The 18,835-nt window shown below is 38.0% G+C and overlaps 2 protein-coding genes across 2 annotated transcripts in view; one reads left to right on the top strand and one right to left on the bottom strand.

Annotated features, from left to right (window-relative positions):
- Positions 1-1,292: 1,292 nt before the first annotated feature.
- Positions 1,293-10,976, bottom strand: LOC113467266 (putative tricarboxylate transport protein, mitochondrial). Its single transcript, XM_026823356.1, has 5 exons — positions 10,469-10,976; positions 9,886-9,973; positions 7,094-7,331; positions 2,947-3,246; positions 1,293-2,271 (listed from the first exon to the last, which is right to left on the bottom strand). Exons 1-5 carry the CDS (start codon positions 10,829-10,831, stop codon positions 2,163-2,165), a joined length of 1,098 nt encoding a protein of 365 aa, XP_026679157.1. The 5' UTR covers positions 10,832-10,976; the 3' UTR covers positions 1,293-2,162.
- A 554-nt stretch (positions 10,977-11,530) lies between these two features.
- LOC103508867 (two pore calcium channel protein 1-like) overlaps positions 11,531-18,835 on the top strand; it is a gene marked incomplete at its 5' end in the record, with an annotated part of 29,269 nt that continues 21,964 nt past the window's right edge. The window contains 3 exons of the mRNA XM_026823355.1: positions 11,531-11,639; positions 14,509-14,609; positions 14,756-14,866. Coding sequence (XP_026679156.1) covers positions 11,531-11,639; positions 14,509-14,609; positions 14,756-14,866 — 321 coding nt within the window. The remainder of the gene's footprint in view (positions 11,640-14,508; positions 14,610-14,755; positions 14,867-18,835) is intronic.

Below are 18,835 nucleotides of genomic sequence, written 5' to 3'. Positions count from 1 at the left end.
TGCATACTCAAAGCTCCACATCAGGCACGTACATATTTATGATAACAGCTTTTGATCGACATCTCGACGGTTAGGAAGCATTTTAGGTTTAGGGCATATGTTCATAGAGTAAAAAAGTCTTGTATTGACCTCCTGGATCTATGAATTGAATATTCAAAAAAAAAAAAAAAAAAAAAAAAAAAACCAACTAGACAATGGGAATGTTACGTCAGTGGTGTTTACAAGAGGTCAGTAGAATAGAATATACCTTATTTATCCCGCCAGAATGAGACTGAAAAGTCCCCTTACTACCGCAGTAAAGGGACAAGGTCTTATGTCCCGTAGCTGGACTGTCTATGGGCCTCGTGAAATCCAGCCATAAGGGGGTTTGATAGGTTGTGAACAGCCCGAAAGCAGGTAGCTACGTTTATTATTATTACTGAAATCGAGCCATAAGGGCCAGGTTTGACTGGCTGTGAACAGCTTGAAAGCAGGTTGATGCCTACGTTTATTATTACTTTTTTTTGCTGTGCGGAATTGACCTATCTATTATTACAAGTTAAAGTCAAGAGTAGGATTTCCCCTATTAGGATTTTGTTCTCGAAGTGTTATGCCCCAGTTCAAGAGATAAAGAACATTCTTTATTGAACGAACAGGGATCACTATAATTATCTCTATGTACAAACGATGTAATTGACAGCAAAGCTAGGAGGAAGAAGAAGCACCAAAAGAATTCAAGAGCCAAATCGGTGTTTAGGCGGCAGGGATCACTATAATTATCTCTATGTACAAACGATTTAATTGACAGCAAAGCTAAGAGGAAGAAGAAGCACCAAAAGAATTCAAGAGCCAAATCGGTGAAGTAGGATCATTTTGAAATTCAGTCACACTTGACTTCCTCTTATTAAGTCCAAGGTTGAGAAACCAACCAAAAAAGTGCTAGTAGAGTGAACTTCAGAACAATCCCATTTTTAATTCACCTCTAAGTCAGGAATGGTCAAGTGGAAAATAAGGGAAAAAGGAATAGGAAGAAGAGGAAAAGAAGAAGAAGGTAAAAGCGGAGAGTATTCAACTACTCAATGAGAACGGATTAAAAGGAATAGAGGAAAAAGAAAATGCGGAAAACTTCCCGTTATTAAGTCCAAGGTTGAGAAACCAACCAAAAAAGTGCTAGTAGAGTGAACTTCAGAACAATCCCATTTTTAATTTAGCTCCAAGTCAGGAATGGTCAAGTGGAAAATAAGGGAAAAAGGAATAGGAAGAAGAAGAAAAGAAGAAGGTAAAAGCGGAGAGTATTCAACTACTCAATGAGAACGGATTAAAAGGAATAGAGGAAAAAGAAAATGCGGAAAACTTTTTCTTACTAAACTTTCTCTATAAAGTAAAGGAATTTTAACTGTGTGAAGCACACATTCTCGTCACAAATGTCGTTCCCCGATAGACTACGCTAAATTTTATGACTCGAACCACCAGCCTACATATCCTGAGTCCACCGTGCTAACCACTACCCCACTGAGGTTTTCCATTAAGTATTAAATTTGTTCCGTTTTTCGAAAATCTAGATTTGGACAGGTGTTCCCTGAGTTCAACGAAGACCGAAAAACCCACCGTCTGTAAGTACGTATGCACGTAAGGAGGGTTGAGTGTTGGATGTTGGTACGTTTTCCCTGAGAGATATTTTTATAGGTTGTAGTGAGTCGGATTGGGCATCAGGGTGGCGATGTTTTGTGTGACTGGTGAGTCCGGACTTAGATTTAGATACGAAGCCGCAATGTTCGAGGGGTGCAGCTTGCAGAGGGACAGCGCAGAGCTAGACAACATCGTCTCGATGAACGTCTTCTTACGTAAGGAGGGAGAACAGAACTAGTCAATTCTATGGAATATGGGTTAGGACTGTTAGTATGGACTGGGATTTTTCTTTTCCTTTTCAAAAGGGATTAACATCACTGTATACCCGCTGAGTTTAATGACGGAGGTTTAACCTCTATTTGGCGACAAGCTACCTGCCTCACATTAACTTAACCTTACTCAGCCCGAGTGAGGACGGGAATAGCTAGCAGCACGCGATTGTCCCGGATACCAACGTTTGAAGTCACATACAACAGTAAGAACACATTTTCCGAGCCATGTTAAAAGGAAGAGGAAGAGGAGAAGGATGTGAAAGGAAAGGACGTGGGATGAGATCAAGGCCAGACTTTGTTGAACACCTCCATGAAGGAATCGTAGATCATGAACGTGATGGCTACATCCAGACAGACTCGGCCTAACCTGGGCACGGTACCCTTGTAGAATCTACAACAGAGAATGAAATGGGATATATCAGTTGATACTGTTAATAGCAGTGTGTCTTTTTTTGCTGTCATGTATCTTTTGGTAACTGGTACGGGTATGTGTCTTTTGCAAGGTACGGATCATCATCAGGGACAACAGTTATCTGTCCACTGCTGGATAAAGGTATGTTCTTCATTCTTCCATTGAATTCTACATATATGGTACGGGTACATTTTTGAGTTACCTACTTGAAACACATTTTAAGTGTCACACATAGCCTTGATGCTTAACGTGTAAATAAATCCCCTTAGCAACAAAGAATGAAATGGGATATATCAGTTGATACTGTTAATGGCAATGTGTCTTTTTTTTTGCTGTCATGTATCTTTTGGTAACTGGTACGGGTATGTGTCTTTTGCAAGGTACCGATCATCATCAGGGACAACAGTTATTTGTCCACTGCTGGATAAAGGTATGTTCTTCATTCTTCCATTGAATTCTATATGGTACGGGTACATTTTTGAGTTACCTACTTGAAACACATTTTAAGTGTCACACATAGCCTTGATGTTTAACGTCTAAATAAATCCCCTTACCCTAGACGTCTGAATATACAATTTTTTCATTTTTATTTCTAGGCCAAAAATATCTGGTTGACAAAAAAGTTTTTTTTATTTTTAATAGGAGAATACTTACGCTGCGGGGCCTTCATGCTTCCATATCTGAACGGCACAGTCGAGCGTATTTTTGTACCGCGCCGCTTCCAGACCTTGCATCCTCGTCTTGACCACATCCAGAGGCGTATTTCCAAATACGCTCGCCGCCCCGGCCACCGCTCCAAATACGCCTACCATGTATTTGGGTACGTGGGCAGTCGAATCCCCCCCTCTGTAGACGTCCTTCATCGTTTCCATCACGAAGAATCGGATGGCCTGATTTGAACCTTGCTTCAGGATGGTCGCAGAGAGACCCTGGTACACGCCTTTGAACCCTGGAAGTTAATAATGAATAATAGTATATTAGTTAACTAAATAATGATAGTAAATATCTAATTAGCTATGTTAAATAGCGGCCGAACCGTACATTTCTCGAGATCCGGCCCGCGGTCATTTTTCATAGTCATAAATTGTCGAAGCTGTCTGCAAAATTTGAGCGACTTGTGGCTAAAGCTTGAGTCGTGAGAGGCGCTAGTTCCTTTTGACCTTTTTCCCTGTATAGCCCTAAATAGTGAAACTTTGGTCCGGAATAACGGCCGAACCGTACCTTCTGGAAACAGGGCCCAAGGATATTTTTGATGTACATAATTTATCGAATCTCATTGAAAAGTTCGAGCGACTTTGACTGTAAAGGCCTGAGAATTGCGAACTCTTTTTGAGCTTTTCCGAAGTTTTGGCAGTATTTATATTAGCAATGTGCATAACGATCGGTGAAAGCATGTTAGGAAAACATTGGGTGTTAGGATTATTGAGATATTTGGAAAATCCTAAAATGCTGCAGTGAGTACCAAAGTATGGCTCGGAAAATGTGTTCTTACTGTTGAATGTGACTAGAAACGTTGGTATCCGGGACAATCGCGTGCTGCTAGCTATTCCCGGGCTCACTCGGGCTGAGTAAGGTTAATGTGAGGCAGGTAGCTTGTCGCCAAATAGAGGGTAAACCTCCGTCATTAAACTCAGCGGGTATACAGTGATGTTAATCCCTTTTGAAAAGAAAAAAAAAATCCCAGTCCATACTAACAGTCCTAACCCATATTCCATAGAATTGACTAGTTCTGTTCTCCCTCCTTACGTGCATACGTACTTACAGACGGTGGGTTTTTCGGTCTTCGTTGAACTCAGGGAACACCTGTCCAAATCTAGATTTTCGAAAAACGGGAAAAATTTAATACTTAATGGAAAACCTCAGTGGGGTAGTGGTTAGCACGGTGGACTCAGGATATGTAGGCTGGTGGTTTGAGTCATAAAATTTAGCGTAGTCTAGCGGGGAACGACATTTGTGAAGAGAATTTATGCTTCACACAGTTAAAATTCATTTACTTTATAGAGAATGTTTAGTAAGAAAAAATTTTCCGCATTTTCTTTTTCCTCTATTTCTTTTAATCCGTTCTCATTGAGTAGTTGAATACTCTCCGCTTTTACCTTCTTCTTCTTCTCCTCTTCTTCCTATTCCTTTTTCCCTTATTTTCCACTTGACCATTCCTGACTTAGAGCTGAATTAAAAATGGGATTGTTCTGAAGTTCACTCTAGCACTTTTTTGGTTGGTTTCTCAAGCTTGGACTTAATAAGAGGAAGTCAAGTGTGACTGAATTTCAAAATGATCCTACTTCACCGATTGTTAGGTCATCGTTATATTTCGATCCATATCCATAATGTGCTGCCCTCTAACAACCGGCAACTCAACCAAAAAAAAGCACTGATCTTAAAGGCATGTTTCAGGCAAGGTTACTGTCCAGAATAATTTTAAAAAGAGGTTTGGAAAACAGTTTTGTGCTATTTGGGATACCTATGCTGAAGAAAATCACTGATAAACTAATAAAAACACTTTCGATTAGGATTTTTTTCGTTTTATTTAAATAACTAACACTAAAAAACAACATTTATTTCTTTTTATTCTCTCGCATACTTAGTAGTAGGACAAGATTTCTTTCACCTTATAAAATCATAATCTTTTTTACTTTCTATTACAATAATTTCATTTTAAACAAATTGAGATACAAACAAATTCATTCTCAGTCTTCAATTTTCGGTAACAATCGGAATAGAAAATGTGTGATCACTTGATCAGTTGAAAAATAATAACTGTAGCAGTAACAGAAGAAATAAGATGTACAACGTACGTAAATTAAGGTACCTACTTTAAGGTCTGGCCTAACTGATTGCGGACTATTCTGCGTGAGAGCAATATTTTTACTTTTTTCCATAGAGTTATTTCGAAAGCCCATAAAAATAAATTCTAAAAAAATAATTAAGTCGAAATCGTGGATCGAGAGAATTCGTCCCAATATACAAATAGTTAAAACACATATATAAATTTTCCAAAAACGAGGAATATTCTTTCCCCTTTAAATATACTTACAAAGTTCTCCCACATCGGGGAAAATAATACAAAAGTAAATGCATTGCAAACCCTTAACAGATTTGAACAGAAAGGCTCCTTTACTCGGTTCAAGTTGACTTGAATGCGTAAGAAACAAAAAGTTCAATTCCAGCAAGCACTTCACAGAATCGAACGTAGACCTTGTTCATCCTGCCCGCATAGGACTGAAAAGTCCCCTTACCAAAGCAGTCTCGTTAATCGTATCCATCATTTTAAGTAACTGGACAAAACGCACTTCTGTAAAGCTACAAATCCAATCAATTCTACCCAACCAACTGGACTGGAATGTTACGTCAGTGGTGTTTACAAGAGGTCAGAAGAATAGAATATACCTTGTTTATACTGCCAGAATGAGACTGAAAAGTCCCTTTACTCCCGCAGTCTAAACAAGGTCTTATGTCCCGTACCCGAACCTGGGGGATAAAACCAAAGAAACTTTATACCTGAATCCTACTGGTGTTGTTTTCCCTAGTTTGTTTAGTCCCGACCAAACATAAGACCTTGTTTAGAATGCAGGAGTAAAGGGACTTTTGCCGAACCTGGGGGATAAAACCAAAGAGATTTCATACATGAATCCTACTGGTGTTGTTTTCCCTAGTTTGTTTAGTCCCGACCAAACATAAGACCTTGTTTAGAATGCAGGAGTAAAGGGACTTTTCAGTCTCATTCTGGCCGTATAAACAGGGAATATTCTATTCTAATATAAATGTTCTTGTTACTAAATAAAGAAAGTATTAATTTGTCTAAAAAGAAAAGAAAAAATCTTTTGGGGAAGTCTTCTGACTAACCCCATTAGGGTATTTAATATACCAGGTAGATACTCCGCGTTAAAGATTGGATATTGTCATGAATATATCAATCTTCTTCTTCTTCTTCTTCTTCTTCTTCTTCTTCTTCTTCTTCTTCTTCTTCTTCTTCTTCGCCTGTTCCCGTCTTCAGACGTGGTCGGCGTTTATCGTCAGCCTCCTCTCAATCTAGCTAGGGTGATTGCTCTGACCTAACATTTGGTTTTGGCTACAAAATTTTTACGAGTGGATGCCCTTCGCACTCAACCTTTACTATTTCTTTAGTAACTGAAATTTCAGGTACGGCCCTGACCTAGAACCTTGACAAATGGAATAAGCCTGAAGAGATGTGGTGTGTTCCAATCCCTTCCACCCCAAAAACAAATTGGCCTTTCTGATACTTAGTTCTACTTAACCTTGTTAACCTTCCTTACTTATAGGCACTTAAACTTGATAACTTTGATACTTAACCCTCCAAGTGAGTTCTTAAAGTTCTCTTGAACCCCTAGTTAAAACTCACCTAGATACTCCACGTTAAAGATTGGATATTGACATGAATATATCAATCTTCTTCTTCTTCGCCTGTTCCCGTCTTCAGACGTGGTCGGCGTTTATCGTCAGCCTCCTCTCAATTTAGCTAGGCTGATTGCTCTGATCTAACATTTGGTTTTGGCTACAAAATTTTTACGAGTGGATGCCCTTCGCACTCAACCTTTGCTATTTCTTTAGTAACTGAAATTTCAGGTACGGCCCTGACCTAGAACCTTGACCAATGGAATAAGCCTGAAGATATGTGGTGTGTTCCAATCCCTTCCATCCCCCCAAAAAAATCGACCTTTCTGATACTTAGTTATACTTAACCTTGTTAACCTTCCTTATAGGCACTTAAACTTGATAACTTTGATACTTAACCCTCCAAGTGAGTTCTTAAAGTTCTCTTGAACCCCTAGTTAAAACTCACCTCACGGCAGACTTGGGTATAGATCCATACAACAGTACACTGAGTCCTCTATACAGGCCGAACACACCATGACTCTTGACTGTCTTCTTGGCGCAGTCCCAAATACCGGTATATTTCTTATCCGCTCCCTTACCGTCCAGCTGTAGCTGTGTTTTGACGTACTCGGTGGGGAATGTGATGCAGATTTCAATACCGCCCGTGATACCTCCTGTAAGTAGAGTCCATGACTCTTGACTGTCTTCTTGGCGCAGTCCCAAATACCGGTATATTTCTTATCCGCTCCCTTGCCGTCCAGCTGTAGCTGTGTTTTGACGTACTCGGTGGGGAATGTGATGCAGATTTCAATACCGCCCGTGATACCTCCTGTAAGTAGAGAAATCGATCAAGAATATCAAGATGATTGTCTGGCTGGGGAACGTTAAACAGGCAGTAGACCAGCTTTGTATGGTTGGGGGACGTTAAACAGGGAGTAGACCAGCTTTGTCTGGCTGGGGGACGTTAGACAGGGAGTAGACCAGCTTTGTCTGGCTGGGGGACGTTAAACAGGGAGTAGACCAGCTTTGTCTGGCTGGGGGACGTTAAACAGGGAGTACCTATACCAGCCTTCATTTCCCTTATTTGCTAAAGATATAGGCGACCCCGTCTGTACGCGGGAAACAGAAAAAAAGAAGAAGACAATCGTATGTTTGATGGGATATAATAATATGTAGGTACATAAGAGAATGAGATAATAATTCTGAATTTGACATGTGACTGTGACGCCTTCTTTCTTAAAATGGCATATTTAAGTGTGCCAATTTCATTACTGTTACTAAAAAAAAAAAAAAACTCTTCGAATCTGATTGAGTAGGTACCTAATTAGAAAAGATATCATCATCAGATATAATCAATCAAACGAATAAAAATATATGGGTAAGTCCAGTAAGTAAGTAGTGAGTGTTATGAAATTGATTATAACGGCAACGCAACTCTACAGTTATCAGGTTTTATCTCTTATCAATACGATTAGTACCTACATTTGCTATAATTATGACAATAAAGTACCTAAACCAAAGTATTATTGTTAATAAAGAACCCATATAGGTATAATGTGTTATTATTAAAATCATCCTTATTCCTCTTCAAGACTTCATTGTTCCAAACTTCATTAGAATCATTAGGTACATTGATTTTTTTCCTCCTACGAGATTTTGTTCAGGTTAAAAGTACAAAGTGATTCAATGATCTTCAGAAGGTCATTTTCACTTTGCTACTGAGAGGGATTGTCCTCTAGGCATTAAACATTGTTTGGTAAATTGCATCACAATCGAAATAAGGAAAGTAAAATCCGTCCAGGAATAATAATTATTCCTGAACGGATTTTACTTTAAACGGATATTTTCTTTTTTCAATTTAAAGGGGTTAGGGTATAGAAATTGTTTCTTTCTTTCACTCAGAAGATGTCTCATACAGTGCTGATTTCGAAACCGCTAAAACCCGAAAACCGAAAAAAAAAAAAAAAAAAAAAAAAAAAAAAAAAAGGAAATGTTACCTTTTTTTTCTCACCTCTTTTCAAAAGGGATTAACATCACTGTATACCCGCTGAGTTTAATGACGGAGGTTTACCCTCTATTTGGCGACAAGCTAACCCAAACATCGCACCCATTCAATTGCAATTCAAGAGCAGACAGACAGACAGACAGACATACATGATACTCAAACAAAATAAAAGAAAAATCGCCGAGTTTTGAAATGTCAGAACTTTTTTTTTTTAAATGAAAACTAACTATCGTATCTACTTACCTACCTATTTGTATAGCAGGTATGATCAATTCATGTTTGGAAATAGAGGTCAGTGGGTTAGACTGTGACTTTCCATAGAATACCTACCTATACCTGTTCAAAAATCGGTAGGTACCTAGGTATGAGACTCCTTGAGAGGAAAGTAATCTTGTCCAGATTCGAACCCAAGTCCTCCCAATCAGCAGGCGACAGCCTCAACCACTGTTCTTTCTTAATATCTCTCTCCCTCAATAGGTAGGTATTCTTTGATTTTTTTTTTCTCTCCAGCTTGGAGAGATGCGCTGCCTTGTAAGCGTAAGGTCGCGGGTTTGATTCCCATCCGGGACGGATATATTATCCTAAACAGATAGCAGTTAAAGTTCCCTCTATCCAACCGCTTGAAAAAAAATGTACCTTTATTTCCTGTTGTTCCTCCCCCCCCCTTCCCACAAATCAGCCTGCCCTAACAGTTGGGCTAGGTTTAAAATTCAAGTCCTTCACACGAAATTACAAACATACCTATATTTTGAGTTCTACCAGTCTACATAACTGGTCTCTCAACTCAAGGTTCACAGTACTTTATGTTTGTTAAAACCTGTTTTTCTATTACAGCACCTGATTATGTTGAAACCTATTTAACACACATAATACCTCCTTGAATTTCCTGTCTAGCAAAGCTGGATTTTATGAACCACATGATTTTACAAGATTTTTTTTCTTTTTAGCATTGGCAAATTGGCCTTACTTGAGGCCCAACCGTACAGACAGACTATGAAACCAAGGGTATTTGGATACAAGTGCAAAAAATCTATAGGAGGAGAGAGATTTGCCCTGGAGTTTGTTTTTAGTTTCTTTTGAATAGGCTCCTGTTTAGAGAAGCTTTGTAGAATATAAACTTGATTGGTAGAGTCAAATTGATCAACACTTCAATAAATTCGCAACACTTGAATTCCCTTCAGTTCATCATCACTTCAATTCTGATATTCTAAAGCACATAAAAAAAAAAAAAAAAAAAAAAAAAAAAAAAATACATGACTCAACAATGGTAGGTGTGGCTTGGACATGAGCTTGAATATCTAAAATGGACTCTTTGGGTATTTGCGAGACATACTTAATCATCTGTTTGCTCACAGTATCACCGACACTCAGGATACCTTGAATTGTAAAGTTCTGTTCCCGGATAACAACAAAGCACTGTTAAATAAATACAATATGTACTGTAATTATCAGGAATCTGCTAGGCATTGGGTGTGCATTCGTTAGTCTTGATTAGCTATTCTGAGTTGTGTACATATGAAATGTACCTTGTGGATTGAATGAGAAAAGAGTCACATTGACTTTGTTACTCATTATTCATTATACCTAATCATGTGCTCATTGGACTAGCCATGCTGGATCTTCATATTGAAATTATGATGTTTTTTTTGATGTATTTTATTTTCAATTTAGATTGGTTTTATTTTACTCATAGGTACTAAAAAAAAAAAAAAAAAAAAAAAAAAAATGTTTAATTTTTTTATTTTTACATGACTCGACAATGGTAGGTGTGGCTTGGACATGAGCTTGAATATCTAAAATAGACTCTTTGGGTATTTGCGAGACATATTTAATCATCTGTTTGCTCACAGTATCACCGACACTCAGGATACCTTGAATTGTAAAGTTCTGTTCCCGGATAACAACAAAGCACTGTTTGCCCTTTGCTCTGCTTGTGTGTAGTCGACCTCTCACCCAAACCGTCTTATCTACATAGTCTTTGTTGAGTTGCCTGATGGGGACAAAGTCCCTGTCTACGTCTTTTTCGCTCATGATCAATGGTGTTTTTCCATAGAGTCGGGCAGATACATCTTCCACTGGTTCACTTTCCTCAACATTCTGCTGTGCAGATTTCCGTTGATCTTTCTTCTCCTTTTTCTCCTGTTCTTTTGCTTGCTTTTTCAGCGCTTTTTTGGATACTTTCTGAGCTTCTGACTCCATTCTTACCACGGTCACTTAAGTGGAAAATACAATTTCTTCTTATTACTTACTTTCCTACTTTATTAATCAATTATAAAAACTTTAAACTTTAATCATATATCATAATCAAGTTCGTCCTCTTATCACAAATCACAAAACAGCAACACCTGCAAAACACTCATCTGTTTGGAGGTTATATTTACCTAGGTAAAGGGAGCAAATGCTTGAGCGTTTTAAAAAGTACAGTGGTTCCACTTTAAACTTTAATCATATATCATAATCAAGTTCGTCCTCTTATCACAAATCACAAAACAGCAAACAGCAACAGCAAAACCTGCAAAACACTCATCTGTTTGGAGGTTATATTTACCTAGGTAAAGGGAGCAAATGCTTGAGCGTTTTAAAAAGTACAGTGGTTCCCAACTTCGGAGCTCTTATCAAATCATCAGCTGTTTTCAAGGTCAATATTCCCCGGAAAATCCAGAAATCGAAAAAGTAAACAAAATTTTATCACAGAAACACAGATCACTATCACTATCTTATTTGTTTAATTTAAATATTAATTAATTAAATTTCAATTAATCAGTGTGATATTTCCTCTCGTGTTTTTCCCCCCAAATTCAGAGACATTTCTTGGTTGATCGTTCAACAGCGTTTTCGTATACCAAATAATATGCATCACCAGAAACCAGTCGCAAACCAGTTGTAGCTGGAATTTGACGGAGAAAAATGACTCTGAGGTCTCCACAGCTTAGTTCAGATGGTTATGTTCGGTTCAGTGATGATCTCATGCAGCCACCCATTGACCTGCAGGATTCAACTGCATTGAGTAAGTTACACTTGTGCAACAGGGTGGTAGATTTTGCCACTATAGAGTAGGTATACACTCCAACTGTGCAGAGATAGTTGGGTGTTTACTTTTTTGGGGGTCCCATGCAAGGTTTTACCCAGGAGCCCCCTGGCTAAATAAATAAACTGAATTAACTGAGGGGGTTGTAGTAACTTTAGAAAATAGACAGATATATCACTACATTTGTTTTGAGTATATTTTTAATACATCACTATATTTGGGGACCTTTACATGCCATGAACCCCCATTGCACCTGAGGGGCTGTGGGAGGGGGGGGGCAGTGTTAGTAGAACACTTTTCAGAGAAGGAACAGTAAAGTTTTTTTTTTTTTTTACTCGTTACCTAACCTTATCTATCCCAGAAGTATTTTTTTTTTATCCTAAACAGGTAAGGTTCGCTATCGGAACGGCTGGCAGGATCTTGTCTTCCTCCTCTGTTCACTTTCCAGACTGTAAAACCTTAGCTTAGCAGTTACAGTTCCCTCTATCAAACCTCATTAAAAACAAATAAATGGATGAAGAAATAAAATCTAAAGTAGATAACTTCGCAATTTGTATGTCACCTTTTTCCTACCTGACACGGTCCCCGAATAAGTTGTTCGCAAGTAAACTCCGAATTGGCCATACCTACTAGAGAGAGGGAGAGTGATTTTTCGTAATTATGTACAATTGAACTGTGTTATGTTTTGACTTGTGACTTCTGGGTACTTATTTCACATTTTTTATGTTTACTCAGGAAAAAAAAAATTAAACAAATGTTAAACGTGTATATTTTTCGATTGCGTGTGAAACTTTAGTTAGGTACCTATACATAGCTTAATCACCTGTTATACCTAGTAACTCAGAAAAAAACTCATTCACGTTTTTTTACTTTTTTTTTACAAAATAATTTGGACCAGTGCGGAGTGCGGTGCGTGAAAAATATCAACACTCAACAGTATGCGTTTACCTTGTCAATTTTTATTGTAGGTGTTTTGTGAAAGTGGATTTTTTTTCCCCGGTAAATTTCTGAAGTGTTTTTTTCGAAAATTGTGGCTTTTTTTTAAGATGACAATTTTTTCTTTACTTCATCCATAATTTTGTATATCGGTCTGTTTGGTTAAGCATAACTCTCGGTCCGGTTTGTACAGTTTTTCAACTCATAGGAAATCTCATTAAAAATTCGGGAAAATCTCTAGGGTTCCTATTTAAGAAATCCTCTGTTTCACCTCCTAACAGTGAGTCCAATTTTGCTGAATTTTGGCAAATAGCTAAGAAGAATATTTTTGAGCTTTTTCAAAACTAAAGTCTTGAATAGCGGCCGAGCCGTACATTTCTCGAAGTTCGTCCCAAGGAGACTTTTGATCTATATTTTATAAAGAACCTCTCTGCAAAGTTTGATTGGTAGCGCTGGTAGAGGTCTTCTCACGACGGGTGTTTTACGCTCCATTCGGAGACTATCTATTCACCTGCTCACATGAAACTCACTCAGCCGGGAAAAGCCAGCAATACGCGATTGTCCAGATGGTCACCCACCCATCCGAAGACCACGCGCAACGTTGCTTAACTTCAGTGATATTCTAACCATAGAAAAAAATAATCACCAATTACCAAGCAAGTCTATGCATTACCATAACGACTGTGGTACGGTTTTAAAAACCCAAGTAAATGAGGAAACGCTTGTATCTCACGAAACAATAGTCGATATAATTAAACAATTGGACATGGCTTACATCATAAAGCGTTAATCCATTCTATTCTATTGCTATCCAACTTCTATGCTATTTCTATGCTTATTCTATTCTCTCAGATGTTAGCCGTTGTTTACGAAACGTTCACTAGCATAGAGCGTAACAAGTTTCGCAAGCTTCTCCTACACAAGCGAAAGGCAACACAGCACGCGTTCAAGCTTCTGACAACACTGCAAAATCCAGACCAGGTCAAATTCCAGCAGTTCGCCGGACTTATGCGCTACTACGCGCCGGACAAAAGTAAGTCACTTAGATTTGATTTTTTTTTAAAATGGATACATTGACTATGACAAAGGTGAGATTTTTTTTTTCGAGCTAAAAATGACCGAAAGAAGTGAACTCCACGGTTTTTTTGGCCCTTAAATAGATAAGGATTAGTGACTCTAAATAAGGAGTTTTACTTGTGTTAATCATAAATGCTCGTCACAAATGTTGGTCCCTGTCCCGATTTTTTTTTTTTTTTTTTTTTTTTTTTTTTTAAAATGACCGAAAGAAGTGAGGTGAACGGTTTTTTTGGCCTTTAAATAGATAAGGATTAGTGACTCTAAATAAGGTGTTTTACTTATTGTGTTAATCATAAATGCTCGTCACAAATGTTGGTCCCTGTCCCGATTTTTTTTTTAGTAGGTACCTACTCCACTCTAAATTGTATGTCCATGGCAGAATAAAGAAAGGATATCTTTTGTTTTCTGCCATACCCCGGAATGATTGGTATTGGTATAAGTATTGCCATCAGCTTTAATAAACGCCCTTTTTCACTGCGACTTGGTTAGATATTTTGTGACATCTTGTGTGACAGTGACAGTGACAGACATATGACAGGGATGATGGTCTCTAGCCATGTTGAATTCGCTCGTCCTGGCTTAGAACAAGGTAATAGCAAGTCGTGCGATGTTCACGCCATATTTTCTTTACTTTCCTCCACAGACCACCAGGCTGAGGTGGGGTCTTTTTCACTGCGACTTGGTTAGATATTTTGTGACATCTTGTGTGACAGTGACAGACATATGACAGGGATGATGGTCTCTAGCCATGTTGAATTCGCTCGTCCTGGCTTAGAACAAGGTAATAGCAAGTCGTGCGATGTTCACGCCATATTTTCTTTACTTTCCTCCACAGACCACCAGGCTGAGGTGGGGGTCACAGGCGGGGGCGGAGGGGGTGACAACAACAATGACGTCATAGGGAGTCGGTCTGGCTTCGGTTTCAATCACGTGCACCACAGGAACGGCACTGATGCAGTGGAAATATCCCCTAACTCCGGCACTGGCTATGAGAGGTGGGGGTCACAGGCGGGGGCGGAGGGGGTGACAACAACAATGACGTCATAGGTAGTCGGTCTGGCTTCGGTTTCAATCACGTGCACCACAGGAACGGCACTGATGCAGTGGAAATATCCCCTAACTCCGGCACTGGCTATGTTCAGGACCTTCTACCCTGGGAGATGAATTATCATGAAGCCGCCATCTTTCTGGAGGTGAGGGAGTGATAGGTACTAAATAGGGAGTAATCTGCCTCGCGTAAATGGGAGGGCTTCGGTTTAATCCCAGCCGAGGTATGGAAATTTATCCTCAATATAATTTGAGAATTTGATCACAACAATAGTAGTATCATCAATACCCTACTGCAAAATGACCAACGGAATTTTTCTTTTTCTTCTACGACTTCTAGATCCCTAGATAAATCGATTTAAAATATACCGGTAAATCGTGAACTTTGACGTCACGGCATACGTTCCCGTAGGCGATGACGTCATATCAAATGTCCCGAGCAAAGAATTTATCCTCAATATAATTTGAGAATTTGATCACAACAATAGTACTATCATCAATACCCTACTGGTTTAATCCCAGCCGAGGTATGGAAATTTATCCTCAATATAATTTGAGAATTTGATCACAACAATAGTACTATCATCAATACCCTACTGCAAAATGAGGACCAACGGAATTTTTCTTTTTCTTCTACGACTTCTAGATCCCTAGATAAATCGATTTAAAATATACCGGTAAATCGTGAACTTTGACGACCAGCTTTGTCTGGCTGGGGGACGTTAGGCAGGGAATAGACCAGCTTTGTCTGGCTGGGGGACGTTAGACAGGGAATAGACCAGCTTTGTATGGCTGGGGGACGTTAAACAGGGAGTACCTATACCAGCCTTCATTTCCCTTATTTGCTAAAGATACAGGCGACCCCGTCTGTACGCGGGAAACAGAAAAAAAGAAGAAGACAATCGTATGTTTGATGAGATATAATAATATGTAGGTACATAAGAGAATGGGATAATAATTCTAAATTTGACATGTGACTGTGACGCCTTCTTTCTTAAAATGGCATATTTAAGTGTGCCAATTTCATTACTGTTACTAAAAAAAAAAAAAAAAACTCTTCGAATCTGATTGAGTAGGTACCTAATTAGAAAAGATATCATCATCAGATATAATCAATCAAACGAATAAAAATATATGGGTAAGTCCAGTAAGTAAGTAGTGAGTGTTATGAAATTGATTATAACGGCAACGCAACTCTACAGTTATCAGGTTTTATCTCTTATCAATACGATTAGTACCTACATTTGCTATAATTATGACAATAAAGTACCTAAACCAAAGTATTATTGTTAATAAAGAACCCATATATAGGTATAATGTGTTATTATTAAAATCATCCTTATTCCTCTTCAAGACTTCATTGTTCCAAACTTCATTAGAATCATTAGGTACTTACATTGATTTTTTTCCTCCTACGAGATTTTGTTCAGGTTAAAAGTACAAAGTGATTCAATGATCTTCAGAAGGTCATTTTCACTTTGCTACTGAGAGGGATTGTCCTCTAGGCATTAAACATTGTTTGGTAAATTGCATCACAATCGAAATAAGGAAAGTAAAATCCGTCCAGGAATAATAATTATTCCTGAACGGATTTTACTTTAAACGGATATTTTCTTTTTTCAATTTAAAGGGGTTAGGGTATAGAAATTGTTTCTTTCTTTCACTCAGAAGATGTCTCATACAGTGCTGATTTCGAAACCGCTAAAACCCGAAAACCGAAAAAAAAAAAAAAAAAAAAAAAAAAAAAAAAAAGGAAATGTTACCTTTTTTTTCTCACCCAGTGTCATGAATTCTCTGTGCTCCCGACAGGATCTCTTCACCTCTCATGAACATATCATATGAGTTTGAACTGCCAGCATTCAATGGATCAGGCATGGTATAGAAAGGACGGACTGCCAATGGGTATTTGTCAAGAACATAGAAATCAGTAGAGTATTTAGCTTTGACAATTTTTCCCAATAGTTTCTCATTAGGGGTGGAGAGGTCTTCAAAATAATCAATCTCTACACCTGCCTCCTTTAACATATCTACAGCTGTCCAGAATTGTAGAATAAGAGGAGGTTCAAGAAAAGTGAATTCTTCCATTGGATACTGTTGAGCAACCTGTGCAATTTCTACATGAAATTCTTTTTTCAATCTCTTGAACATCTCTGTGAAGGTGTTGGCAATGGTGTGCAATACTTCATGATAGTGATACTTGAATGCCATTTCTAAATCCAAACCAATAAATTCTGTCAAATGTCTGTGTGTGTTACTGTCTTCAGCTCGGAATACAGCACCTACAGTAAACACCTTGTCAAAATCTGCAGCAATGGCCATTTGTTTGTACAACTGTGGTGACTGGGCTAGGTATGCATTGTTCTTGAAATAAGACACTGTGAATACATTAGCACCCCCCTCACTTGCTGCACTGATTATCTTGGGAGTGTGAATTTCTACAAAACCTTGATCAGTAAGGATTTCCCTAAACAGCTTACATACACCACTTTCAAGTTTGAAAATTGCATGGTTGGCTGGAGTCCTCAAATCTAATATACGGTTGTCAATCTAAACAGCTTACATACACCACTTTCAAGTTTGAAAATTGCATGGTTGGCTGGAGTCCTCAAATCTAATATACGGTTGTCAAGTCTTGTGTCTTGGTTGACAGTAGACAAGCCTACCTCATCGGTGACAGGTCTTGAAGCATCTTCTATCAATAGTGGTAGTTGAGGCTTAGCCAAACTCACTACCCACACTTGAAACAATACTAATTCAACAGTCTTTTGAGTACATGACTCGACAATGGTACCTCGTTGAATTTCCTGCCTAGCAAGGCTTTGGTTTTATGAACCACATGATTTTTTTTTTTATTTATTTTTTAAGGCCCAACTGTACAGACAGTCTACAAAACCAAGGATAGATGGAATGATGAATACAAGGGTAAACTATCTATAGGAAGAGAGGGATTAGAACTGAGGTTTGTTTTTAGTTTCTTTTGAATAGGTCCCTGTTTAAACAAGCTTTTTTTAGAGCATTAGTTAGGTCCTTGTTAGGAACATGAAGTTGTAATAGATACCACAGGGTCAATTGTGTAAAAAATAATTTACAGAATAAAAATTTGATTGGTAGGGTCAAACCAAACCCTTCAGCTCATCAACACTTCTGAAGAAAACAAAGAAATCACACACACACCCACCCAGTATAAGGAGAACCTAATGCAAATAAATACAATATGTGTAATTATCAGGAATCAGCTATTTGATGGGTGTGTATTTGTTAGTCTTGATTAGCTATTCTGAGTTCTGTACATATGAAATGTACCTTGTGAATTGAATGAGAAAAGAGTCACATTGACTTTGTTCCTCATTATAATTGTGTAGGTAGTCATTTGACTAGCCATGTGGGATTTTCATGTTAGAATTTATCATGAATGATATACATGGGTTTTATTTTACTCAGTAAAGGGCCTAATAATGTTTGTACTTTTAATGTTTGGTCTATTTTATCTTACCAAGTGTGTGTACTAAGATAAGCTACCAAAAACTTATTTAATTGAAATGTTGATAAGTGAATTCAATCAAAAAGTTTTTTTTTCTCAAGAGATTTGATGGAAGGAACTGTAACTGTCTGAGGTTTGCCTTGATCTTGTTGTCTGTGCCAAATGAACAATATAAGCTCCCAGAGTGAGTGATCTCTTGTTGTTTTTGCCAGCAAATAAGAGTTGAAATTTCCCAAACATCTCTGTCTCTTTGGAACAAACAACATTTAAAAAAAAAAAAAAAAAAAAAAAAACCCAAGGAGGTAGGTAGGAACTGACTTAGGTACTGACTAGTCCATGTTCACATGAACTTCGTGTTTCTGTGCTGCAATTAAGCACCAAGAAATTGACACTTAAGTTAAGAATTTATTGGAATTAAAAATAACCCAGAAACACCCAAAAGCCCATTTAAATAGCAATCATGAAATGGTTACTCTGCAACATTATTATGTGTGATGGCCATTGCAAACATGTGAAAAGTAAAATGCATAAAATGTTCTTCATGGAATATTCCTGGTTCCTGTATAGGTGAACACTATGTGAGTCAGTTTTACAAGTGTGGGTATATATTTCAGATTATGTAACTTCATAATGT

The sequence above is a fragment of the Diaphorina citri genome, unplaced genomic scaffold (assembly GCF_000475195.1).
Source record: "Diaphorina citri unplaced genomic scaffold, Diaci psyllid genome assembly version 1.1 scaffold442, whole genome shotgun sequence".
Lineage (NCBI taxonomy): Eukaryota > Metazoa > Arthropoda > Insecta > Hemiptera > Psyllidae > Diaphorina > Diaphorina citri.
Note: the sequence above shows the minus strand (reverse complement) of the source record. Positions and strands in the feature narration are given on the sequence as shown.